Below are 12,760 nucleotides of genomic sequence, written 5' to 3'. Positions count from 1 at the left end.
CGGGGTATTTATTTTTTTTATTTTTTTGGCGTTAAAACAGTTTACGCTAATTTGTATTGTGACACATCCGCCGGTTTTGACGCGTGCTCTGTGTCTCCGGCTCTGCCAACGCTGAAACAAGCTGCAACTTCGGCAAACAGTTGACAAGTTTTGACAATTAAACCTACGAGTGTCAGTAATTAAAAGGGATTGGGGCCACGGGCATTCAGTTCGAGACAATTGGACATTTACCTTCTAGTTACTCACACTTTATTTTTTTATTTTTTACTTTCTTTCGCTTTTAACTAATGGATTCTATGCAATAAGCTCTTAGCTTTGCTCTCTTGCCAAATTTGTTTGCTTGTTTGTTTACTTTGGACCATCTCTACACACACATATTTACTCATAAATGTGATCATTATGTGATGTAATTGGGTTTGTTCGAACCTCTTCACATTGTCAGACGGGGTATTACGACTAGGTCATAAAGTTGGATACGCTGCGTAAAACATTAAAAGTACGTTAAATATTATAAATGGGTATTTAAGATTTTATAGACATTACATATGTATAGTTTGCAATATAACAACCTCAAAATTTAACTGTGCTATTAATTGAAGAAAAGCGTTTTGACTTATACCGCCGAGCTTTACAAAAATAATGATCCCTATAAGGCAGAAATTTAACAATTCGCTCATCTGTATTTCAGTTTGATGCTTAAATAGTAAAAAATAATGTAGGAAGATTTTTACTAGTTTGATATTTTTTATTACATAATTTTATTTGCTTAAAAAAAATAAGGACCAAATAAAAAACAATTATTAAAAGAACAATAGTTTTTTCTATAAAGAGAACTTTCCGCTTTTTATACTTGGATTAAGAAATTAGCTACAACATTGAAATTTAAATGATAAAAATTGTATATTAAACTATATCAGGTCATAGAAAGGGTATAGAATCGTGTGTATATGGAATTGATTTTGGTGTTCGGTTTCGGATGATATTAACTGCATTTTATAAACTTTGCTTTGAACTTGAAATCGGAAATACTGAACATCTGCATAATTTGAAGACGTATACAAAATGTCGGCTGCAAATCAAAGGCTTGTTCAACTTTTCCCTGGGCACAATGAGTTGACATTTCACTTTTCACTTTAAGTGCTCTTGTTGTCCGATAAACTTGTGTATTTTGTGTGTTTTGGTCATTTTTTTTTTTCCAAGATATACTTATGCGATAATCAAGTTTGGCTCTACGCATTGCATTTCCGTTCAACGTCAGCCCTTTCTGTTTATCGCTACCACGATGCACATACACTAACATTTACAGAGGCTTATCAGTTACAGAAGCAGCGTTGTTGGTGGCGGGTCATAAAATGAAAGGGCCTGATGTCCCTTGGGAAAGTTATGAGTTTGAAAATCAGTTGTTGGGTCGGGGAAAATAATCGGCAAAATGGTTTACACTGCGCTAATCTGTCGCTAATTGTTTCTTAATGTGTTTATGATCCTAAGTCAATAGAAAAGGTAACAACAATAGCAGGTAACCAATCATTTGCCAAGAATCATTTACCTGTTAAGTCTCGTCGTTTTAATTATATGGCTTGAGGTCTGCTCGCGTCTCTCTGACTCATAAGCCATGGCAATTTTACAGTTCCCCTGTCTAGCATGAAAACATGGCAATTGCCGATCATAAAATGCTGTGCGGCAAGCCAAAAATAAACAATAACAACAGCAACAACAACAACATCAAAAACAACTTGCAACCGCCCTCGCCATCGACTTTGCTTCGACTTGCCGACGATGCCGTCTGCCTCTGCCCCTGCCTCTGCCTCTGCCGTCTGACGATAAACAAAAGGAACACTGTAAGGTCTTAGGAGGAAGTAGCCAACGGTTTGAGGCAACGTCTCCATCTCCATCATGACTAAGCGTTGTTACTCAAAGGGAAACCAATTGATTCCTTCCTGTTGCTTGGACAAGAGCCACAAACAAAATCTAAATATTTAACGACTAAATTGAATCTGAAGGCGAGCTCACATTAGTCAAATTTTCTCGGCACGACTGTGGTTACCTGCTGGCATTATCAATAAAACATAAACAGTGGGCAAACAAGTCGTCAAGCCTCAATTTGAGTCCGACTTGCAGCCCATCACGTAATGGAAATTTGTACAAAAAAAAACCTAGACAAATAATAACATTTACCATAAAGTAACATAGAGCTATTCAAGATAGTGATTTGACATAATAAATAAATAGTAAAATAAAATTAATTCATATATTTGTTTAAGTCCGTTGAAAATTCTTTTTATTTTTTACTTGTTTTGGGAACCATAGATAAGAATATTAATTTAGGAAATAAAATAAAAATGCTTACAATAAATGTATAATTTTTGTAGAAGAAATAGTGAAAATGTTTAATTTTGTCAAAACAATTTCTTAAGTACCTGTATATTCACAGTTAGGCAAGAAATTACATATAATAATTTTATTCTTCAAATTGTAAGGTTCAATAAAAATTATACTTTGGATTTAAATTTGTTCTAAAAAAAAGCTATAGCCAAGAATAATAAATTAAGAATATAAAAAACTTATTATTTTTGTGGGGGAAATTGTGAAATTGTTTGATGCATACATAGGTACAGTGGCTCTCAGCTTATTCGAACCACTATTCATACATAATTATCACAATTTTTAAAAGAATTTATCTTTTAATGGGAAGAAGATGGAAATTAAATTTAAGGGCATAATTTTTAATTAATATTTAAATGTAATCAAAATAGTTTCACTTTACACTTTTTATATATCATATAGGAATTAATAAATGAAAAAAATGTGTAGTTAAAAAGTTTGTGGGTCAAAATAAGCTGTGAGCCACTGTATATACATACTTTATATCAATACGTACATACATATGTATGTAAAAATTCAAATGCTTCATCGTCTTTGTCGTCGTCGTTGCCGTTGTCGTCGTTGTCGACAGATCTGCGAGAAGTTTTGTTTGGGCATTCTGTCAGTCAATGGACCGGCCTTTCAATCAGTTTGCAGTGAAAGACCCCCGCAGTCCGCAGTCCGCAGTCGTCGGTCCACAGTCTGGAGCCGAGGTAAGCGCACTTGAACAACCGTTGCTCTGCCTGAGCTGACTCTCCAAATCAGATCATTTATACGCTGTGAGATGAAACTCAATCTTAACATCGCGTCATGATGTATTCATGATTTGTGACTTTTGAGATGGGAAAATGTAAATGAAAATCATTGATACTATGCGAGATACCACTTCATTCCTCAACTTACCATGTTTATACGTATTGTAATGTTATATCACGATTTGTACAAACACGTTTTGACCCTTGTGTTTGATGAAATTTAATTAAGTATTTAATTCAAATCATTTTTATGACAAACCATACGAAATGGACACTAAATTTGCTGATGTAATATGTTAATGAAATTGTGTTTTTCGTTGTTTTAACATTGTTTGTCGTGTAAACGCAGTTGTTCATGCGCAGTTGCTTATTGCGTTTTCCATATTTCAATAGTTTTTTATGCTACAGCTGATGTTGAATATGGTGCCTGCCTGTAGCTCCATATTTCTTGTCATTGTTCCTGCTCTCTTTTGTGTCAGGAATTTTGTATTGTGTCCAATAAACAATAAACAAGTACAGCGCATAAGCTGAAGCAGAGGCAGTCGCAGTCGCAGCAGCAGAGGCGGCGGCAGAGGCGTCGACAGCGGCAGAGACAGAGGTTGTCCGACGACCTAAGAGTCCAGCGAGAAGTGCGTGCCGGCGAATTGACTACCTACGAGGCTGAGAAGGCCTTCATGATGATGATGATGGCGATGGCGATTTGATTTTCATCAGTTGAAACCAGGGATTAAAACCGTATTCGAAACTGCAACCTTTAACCGCATTAATCGATTGAAATTTGTAAACGTAACTGAAACCCTAACCGAAACAAGACTTTATTATTACAACAAAACCGAAAAACCGAAATTATTTATTGTTTAACCGATTCATGCATAACGGTTAATATCGGTTAAAATGTTGTAAAGGTGTAAGAATTGATTTTAAATATTATTTCTCAATTAATTGATCTTATGTTTTTAAATTAAAGATTTTTTTGTTCACAGATTATAATAATAAATATAATAAAATATAATAAATGTTATTTTTTAAACCTAAAAAAACCCGTTTACCGTTACTAAACCGATTTACAATGATTTTACGTAGCCGATAACCGAAAACTAAAAAACAAACATAACAGAAACCCAAACTTAAGCCGATATTTATATTCGTTTGATAGCCTGATTAAAGCCAAGCGAAAATGTTAGTACAAAGAGAACACCCCACGCTGAAGTTTTGCCAAAGGGGCGATTTCTATGGCGCTAGGCACTTATCAGACCAACACAAACATAGAAAGGCCCACTCAGGAGCAGCAGTAGCCGTATACCAGCCAATGCCCTATTATTATCCCAAAGCAAATAAACGCATGGTAGAGGCATTGGTAGAGTCAGGGGCAGTGGCCGTGGCAGGGGTAAGGGTAAGGGCAAGGGCAGCGGCAGCCCAAACGGTCGCATGTTGATAGATCTGGCAGGCAGATGGTATAGGGGCAACAGGCAGCGAAAGAGACAGAGACAGAGGCAGAGGCAGAGGCCTAAACGACAGCGACGCGACGTCACATCGTCATCAATGTGCGACTCTTCTTTGTATGTACATTGCCTGCCACAGGCAGCGGCAGCAAGCAGCACGCAGCACGCAGCAGGCAGCAGCAGCGGCAGCGGCAGAGGCACAACAAAATTCCAGAGCGCACGCGTTCTCAACTTTAGTTCTTTGCAAGTTGCCAACGCGTTCGCTTCGCTGCGTCGTGGCCAGAATCAAAGTGTTAAGTTCGAATTAAAATTGAAAGAAAACGAAAAAGTGACAGCTGAAAGTGGAAAAGAACACAAGCAGCAAGTGAATCTCTATCTCTTTCCCGCTTACTGTGACTGCGACTGCGACTGTGAATTTGTTTGTGTGCGTTTTAGCCGGGTTTCGGGCCAGTTTTATCGAACGGCAAAAACAAGAAGCATCCAAGCCAATCAATCACTCATTCAATATGGCAATTTCTGAGATACATGCAGCATGGGGCAGCTGCAAAGTTGTTCCAGCCGCCAGCAGCAGATGCTACTCGTCCAACAGGAACAACATGAGAAGGCCGCAATCGCCTCTGACTTTGGGATCAGCGCATGCGTCGCTGCTGTTGCTGGCAGCGATGTTGCTGCTGATGTTGCCTTCGTGCTTGGCACTGCCTTGTAAGTACTGCTCATATCACGTAGACACGCCAACATGCATGCCACATCGAAAGATGCAGCTACTACATCTTCGTTGTCATCATTATTGTTGTCGTAATAAACTTGTTGCACTTACAAAGCTGTTGTTGTCTCTGTTGCTGCTGTTGCTGCTGTGATCGTGGCTGTTATTGTTGCTGTTGCTGTTGCTATTGCAGCATTGCAGCATTGCATTTTCCTCGGCTCTTTGTTGGCATAATTCAAAATAGACACTGCCCTCAGTTGGCATAATTATGCTACGGAAGAGGCGCCGCCAAAGCCGCAACAACACCCATCTTCCATCTTCCATCTTTTATCCTCCACCTCCATCCACATGGGTGTCATATAAATGCCCCTTGGCAACCGCAATCCATACGCTGCCAAAGCAGCGTGCGAAAGTTCAATAATGTTTAGTAACATCGCAATTGAGGGGTCTCACAGAGTTCAAGTTGTTCAGATAAAACGACAGATAACAGGAGCGGTTCGGTCAATTGGGGTTGGTCCCGTCCATTGCCCCATTGTCGTCAGTTTGTCATTCAATTTGACTGGGTTTCTTGGAACTTTCCGGAAGACACGCTGCTAATCAATGAAGAAGAAAATGTCAAACTAAGCGGAAACCATATATGCAAATGCTGATATTGAGTATTCGTATATTCATTCAGTCTTTGCTGATATGCAGTTCTTCATTGGAAATTCATTCACATTTGAGTTTCCCCATTTTTATAGCTACAATTTTCACTAGAATCATGTGAATAGTTTTCATTGAAAATAATTTGATAAGAATTTAAGCAATTTTAACATGAATTTGCATTTAAAGTGTGTTCATCGAAGTTTTTATAGATTAAAGATACTTTGTAGTAAGAGATTGTCAATTTTTAATACGAAAATTTAACTTCGCATCTACTAAAAATAGTACTAATAAATAAGTCTATTGTATTCTATTCAATTTAATGTTGAAGAATGAAAATAGCAAAAAAAAAAGTAATATCTCTTAAATGTCAAATAATCTGTATTTATGAGTATTTAATTTCCTTCAAGCGAAATAGAGTTTCTACTTTTGACATGAATACATTTTTCCTTAGTATTCTCTAGAGATAATGAAAGATAGCGAAAGATGCCAAAGGGAAACATGCAACATTTTATATTTCACATTTCAAACATTCAAAGATGAAAACATATGTATGTACGAATGTTTTACCACCTTAAAACATGCCACACAACATGAGGCCATTTCAATACGTCCAAAAAGATAATTTTCTAACACATACACTCGCACAGACAGCAAGACAGATACTTCGATGTATAAATATATAGAGACTAGACTGGAACTGGCAGATGACACTGCTCCGGTTTGGCCGCAGTCGCTGCAACAACAACAACAACAACAAGAACAACAGCGGGCGGTGCAGCAGCCCCGAAACTGAGAGGAAAATCGATTTCTTTTATTTTCTGTAAATGCTATTTCATTTGGATTTGTCTTTGTTTTTGTTTGTGCCGCATGCTTTGTCCCATTTTAAGACATTTAGACACTTGGTCGCTGCTGCTGTTGCCTCTGTTGTTGTTGTTATTTTTGTTGCAAGCATTCCCAAAGGGATTGAGTAGATGTGGCATAGAAATGGTCATGGGGCCCACCTCCGATGCATATCTTTTCGAGGGGTAGAAGATAACTAATTTTCAAGTTCCACGAATGCAGTTGCATCTATAGAAAGGGAAGGAACCATCGACTCATAAATAAGGCAGCTACTTTGGATGACTGCCTGGTCTCGTTGGTTTGTTTATTGTGTTACTAATTTGGGATTCCTCGATGTGCTGTCTTTGTGGTTGTTGTTGCTGTTGTTGTCATATGTGTGTGCTTGGAATTTTAATCACTGCATCGACCACTTGGACGCATTTTGAATTATGAGGCGGAGGTGGTTTTCTGGACGAGAATTTGGGTTGCTGTGGTCGTGACGTCGACATGGACATGTCTCATCTATGATCACAATCGGGAACGGAAGGGGGAGCGTCAGCCAAACAGTTTGTGAATGGGAATGTGTGAGAAAATGTATGCTGATGATGACGGTGATAGTGGCTATACGGATACATATCTACATGTATGACAGTATGTATGTAAGTTCGTCTGAATGGGTTTGGCTGTCGTTGTGGCCATAAAATAACATTCGATGAGTATGCGATGGCAGTTATATTAGTTAATTATTTCTTTAAATTGACAGTTTATCTATATAGTTGCTCGGCTATTAATACTAAGTATTAAATGGTTTTTCATTTCGTGTATATTATTATTTGCTAATGAATACACAATCACGACAAGAGAGAAAGTTGAATTTATGGATTGATGTTCTTAATGCTTCCCTGAATGAAGATGAAATCAGAGACACGAACGGTTACAATTCTTAAAATTAAAATTATATGTTGATTTTTATAAAAAAAGCAAAGAAAAATAAATAACTCTTAATTTTAAATTTAATAAAATGAAATAATAATTAAATTTTCATTTATAAAAATCATAATAAACCTCTTATTTTTAATATTTATTATTATTTTAAACAAACATAACTTATATTTAAAAACCATTTAATATTTATAATTTGTTTGCTTTTTTATTGTTATTTAAGCCGAACGGTTAAAGTTTTTAAAAGAAAAATAATCAGGCCTGTTCCGGTTTTCATTTCCTATTTGATTGGATTTCAAAAAATGTAATTTTTCACGTTACATCTGGGCTAAGCATTTTAGACTTACATTTTATCACTTTATTGGACTAAAATTCACCAACTCAAAGCGATTTCAATACTCAAAATATTTCTAGATTGATATAAAAACAGGTTAAAGATTTTCACTTCCGACAAATCTTGCCGAAAGTGAAAACCGGAACAGGCCTGTATATGTTTATTTTTATATAAAAAACGAAGAAAAATAATTATTATTTTGTAATAAAAATAAAATATGAAATACTAATTAAATTTGAATTTAAATTTATAATAATCATAATATAACTTTTATTTTTAATATTTATTATTATTTTCAACAAAAATAATTTCTATTTATAAACCATTTGATTTTTATAATTTGTTTGCTTTTCTATTGTTATTTAGCCGATTCAACAACCATTCTGCCATTTGAGGAAGCCACCACAGAAATTCCACCACAGCAGCCAGCGATTGAAGTCAACTCACCAAAAACATCACCATCAACCGTCGCGCCTGTCAACACGTCACTTGTGGAGATCGAACCAGTCAAAACTGACGCTGCCGAAATAGCGGATGAATTTATTGACACAAGTTTTACATCGCTGGCCGGAGAGGGTCTTGAGCAGGGTATACGAAATGAGGTGAAAAGTATAGTTGAACTGGATATTGAGGCAGACTCGTCTGGATCGTTGGTTGACCATGAACAGAAAATAACAAACAGCCATGATGAGCATACAGGTAGGTTTCCATTGGCCATAAGCTAAACTGAATAAATGCTAAATCAAGTGTCAATTCTATCGATGCAGCTCAAGGTGTACGTGAGCCCAAAGCTCTGGATGCAGAGGCAGCGATCGAGGAGGAGGATGTGAAACCAACCCACGCAGTTGTAGAAAACGATAAATTGTCTGTGGAGGCAGAAGAAGGGGCAGAGGCGGAAGAGAAGACGGAGCAGCCAATTGAAGCAGACGTAAACAACGATAAATCAACTAAGGAGACAGAACCAGAAAAGGAGAAGGAGTCTGAGAAGCCAACGGACACAGTTGTGCACGTGGATGACTCTAATATAAAAACAGCTACTGACAAGTCGCCCACTCTCAACGAGCAAGTGGACCAAGAGAGTCCCAATCCACCCTTGCCAAGTCTAACCAGCGATCTGGCTTCAGTTATTTTTGATGAGAACCGTGCGATTACCGAGCAACCAATAACGAATACGAATCGACTTGCTTTAGAGCACGAACATGAAAACGTTCATTTGACTGAGGAATTACCAAAACCCGCATTTGAAGTAACCAAACATCAAGTGACGAAGAAACAAGGTGTAGAAGATTTGCTTCCTCTTGAAGTGGTGGAAGAGGTTGCAGATAAAGAGGAGGCACCAAAGCCAGTTACAGGAACAGAACCAGAGAGTTTCCCAGCAACACAGCTTAAAGAAACTGAAATTACACCAAAAGGTACAACGGAACCATCAACGCATCTCAATGAAATCGAGGAGAACATCATTGAAAGCGATGCCATCGATAAGGAAGTACAACCAATAGCTTCAAGCAGTGCCGAACCAGAGCATGTAGAACCAACGGAGGCATCTGTAGGTGTTGTTGCCCCAGTGGAGGAAGCGGCTGTGGAGTCGAATGAACCTGTTATTGCCGCCTCGTCCGAAACTCCTGTCGAATCTCTGACGCCCACAGAAGCCAGCATTGCTCAGAATGCAGATCCAGAAAAAACTGAAACTGAAATTGAAGCTGAAGGTGAAGTTGAATCGAAGCCTGTGAGTGAGGAATCAACTGCAGTAGAAGGCGAGGTAAACATTTCAGAGTCCAGCTCAACTGCTGCTCCAGCAGAACCTGAAGTTGTGGACAAGTCTGATTCGGACAGCGACGAATCTGAGCAACAGACGAAACAACCGGATAGTGAGTCAGTGGAAAAAGACTCCTCTGAGGAATCGGATGAGCTTACCGGGGATGAGCCGAAGGCCAAGGCAGAGGATAGTACCGCCACGCCCCTTGTCTCGTATCCACCACACAATGCTGGCCAAACCTTTGACAGTAACCTGGCCGACGAGCGTAGTGCCTACCTATCATTGGCATCATCTGGCCGCTCCACGCTGATCATTGCCCTGTGCTCCGGAACTGCGGTTATATTCATTGTCACCTCATTGGTTATTTTCGTATTATCGTTCCAACGCCAGCACGGTACTCTGGATATTGAAATGCAAGAACAACGTCTGGGCAAGGATAATTTAGACGAGGAGGATGCACAAATGAAGCTGCTTGACGTGGATCTATCGACACCCGTGATTATCGCCATGGGAAACGAGGAAACCGATGAATGTCTCTAAACCGCACAATCTGACTGCTTTTGGTACACTGTAAATATTTATTAACTTTGAGATTGAATTTATTAAAGTGAAGCAGCAAACGAAGACTTCAGCTAGCTCCTCCAACTGGTTGTTACATTTTCCGGCTCCAAATATCTGACTGACCCATCATAGCTACAAAAAGCTGCGAAAATATAAGACAAAACAAAAAGAGAAATACAAGAAAAAACCATTTGCCATATTGTTCAATTATAGCTGCACTATATACTATAAGTTTCTATCTTTGTTCAAGAAAACACAAAAATTATGTATTTATCTTTAGGAATTTTATTTAGATTTAAGCACACATTTATTGCGTATCTGATGAAAACTCAGAATAAATATTTTCGATTGAAAAAACTAATTGACATTTATTTTTATTAAAAATATATTATTTTAACAAAAGAAAATAACTACCAAATTTGGGGGAACAAAAAATATTGGAAGTTCAACTAATAGATTAAAGTCGGTAATAATTAAGTGATATAGAAGTAATGAATATATAGCCAAATTTTACTTATACAGAAATGACAACCAAAATCCCCTCCGTTATAGGAGCACCCCTCACATAGAGGAAACTTAACTAAAAATATTGCAAGATGGCAGCCATTTTCATCAACAGCCTAAAAGTATGCAACACTTTTAATTTCTTTTACACAAACTTATACTGCCAGTGAACTACATTTATCATTTAATTTTTTAAAAATTGATATCATTCAGGTGTGTTTCAGAAATGTAAATCAACCGAAAACCAACCAAAATCGTATGGAATTTTGTTTGGTTTTTGGTTGCTTTGTAGTTTAGTTGTATTCAGACCGTGTAAATCAAAATAGACTATATATGTATTCGTAATTTTAAAAACTTTTTGACTAATTTTAGGATTTACCGGACATTACCTACTGGAGGGCTTCTTCAAATACCAATGCCAATACTATATTTTACTGAATCAACAAGCTGAATCCGCTCAAGGTTTAAGGACTACAATATATAATAAATATGTGTTGTTTAGTTGTTAATATTTGAATGTCATAAGTCAGGAACATACGTCATAGATAAGTCACTTTCAAATTAACTAATCTTTTTTAAGTTAATCCTTAAAGAGATCCTGTCAGTTTGCAAAGATAATTTTTAATGTGGTACGATTTATCAAGAGATAACTTAATTGAAAATACTTGGTGCAGTAAGTCGCATTTGTACGAGTGCATAGAAAAAATCAACTTCTGCCTAATCGAAAACTCACAAAGGTCAACCAGAAGTGATTTAATGCTCCCGACACTTTCAATAGGCAACCAACGCAACTTGTGGCATTAGTGCGACTAATTGCATTGGATTAAAAGCTTGACGAGGCGGCATATCAAAGGCGTATTTAAATTAGTTCATTATGACGGGAGCACGATCGTTGAGAGCGAGAGAGAGAAAAGAGAGGCCGAGCGAGAGAGAAAGCTAAAGAGCAACAACTTTATGTTCTTAACTTGCAACATAATAAATAGGCGCATATTGAACTTTCCCTCCCTCAATAAGTATAGACCACAATGAGAGGAGCGGCAATGTTGCTCTTTGATTGAGTTGAAGATGTTGTCGATATTGTTGGCGTTGTTGTTGTTGGCGTTGTTCTTCTTTTCTAAATGAGCTTAATGAGCAAAATGAAAAGGCAAGCAGCATCGTGACCAAAATGAAATAAACAAACTCATTTTGAGATTAACAGCTTTGTATTTTTTTTTCGATTGGTCTTTTTTCTTGTTGTTAGATTTTTGTTTATGCGATCTTATGCAATCGCCCGCATAGTGGACAAATTAATGAAATAGCAAATAAAATAGAAAAAGCAAAATTTAATAAAATCGCTTTTAAATCCATTTTCGATTTCTGTACTATGCCACATCATCATCAATTTAAAAGCAATAAAATACCAATTGACAGCATAATTTTCACAGTTTCAGTCCGTCGATTTCAATTGCAAAATTGTTCAAAAAATAGTTGGTAACGCAGTAAAGACGACGCGACATTGTGGTCTGGGGCAAAATGTGAAATGTAAACCGCATACAGAAAACTTACATACTTATAAAGTATAAATAATAATAATAGACAAGATTAAGTTGCACCAACAAAAGGGCTGAGCTGGAAAATGCAACCACTGTGCTGCATTTAAGAGAGTATTATATTTTTTTTCCTTTACTTTTTCATTCACATTTCATTTCTTAACCCATTTCCCGGCAGCGTCGACGCCAGAGGCGTTGTCATTTGCTCGTCTAACGCGCGTCTGCCGCTTGCCAAAGCTCCCGCTCACGCGCCGCACGCTCAGTGTTGTTGTTGTTGTTGTTACTCTCCCACTGCTTAGTGCGTTCAAAATAAATTCTATTTGAAACGAATTAAATAGTGTATGCAAGCATGCGTGCGTGTGTGTGCATGTGTGTGTGTGTCTCTGTCTGTCTGTCTGTATGTGTGTGT

The 12,760-nt window shown here is 37.5% G+C and overlaps 1 protein-coding gene across 2 annotated transcripts; it reads left to right on the top strand.

Moving 5' to 3' along the window:
- Window positions 1–4,863: 4,863 nt before the first annotated feature.
- Window positions 4,864–10,679, top strand: LOC117790093 (histone-lysine N-methyltransferase SETDB1-A). 2 transcript variants are annotated; one of them, XM_034629371.1, is made up of 3 exons: window positions 4,864–5,260; window positions 8,368–8,699; window positions 8,762–10,679. In XM_034629371.1, exons 1-3 carry the CDS (start codon window positions 5,065–5,067, stop codon window positions 10,295–10,297), a joined length of 2,064 nt encoding a protein of 687 aa, XP_034485262.1. In that variant the 5' UTR covers window positions 4,864–5,064; the 3' UTR covers window positions 10,298–10,679. The 2 variants fall into 2 exon arrangements, with proteins under 2 accessions (XP_034485262.1, XP_034485263.1); XM_034629372.1 differs by having other exon boundaries at window positions 8,368–8,700; window positions 8,769–10,679.
- The last annotated feature ends 2,081 nt before the right edge of the window (window positions 10,680–12,760 follow it).

The sequence above is a fragment of the Drosophila innubila genome, assembly GCF_004354385.1.
Source record: "Drosophila innubila isolate TH190305 chromosome 3R unlocalized genomic scaffold, UK_Dinn_1.0 2_E_3R, whole genome shotgun sequence".
Lineage (NCBI taxonomy): Eukaryota > Metazoa > Arthropoda > Insecta > Diptera > Drosophilidae > Drosophila > Drosophila innubila.
This window is presented reverse-complemented; position numbering and strand designations above follow the sequence as displayed.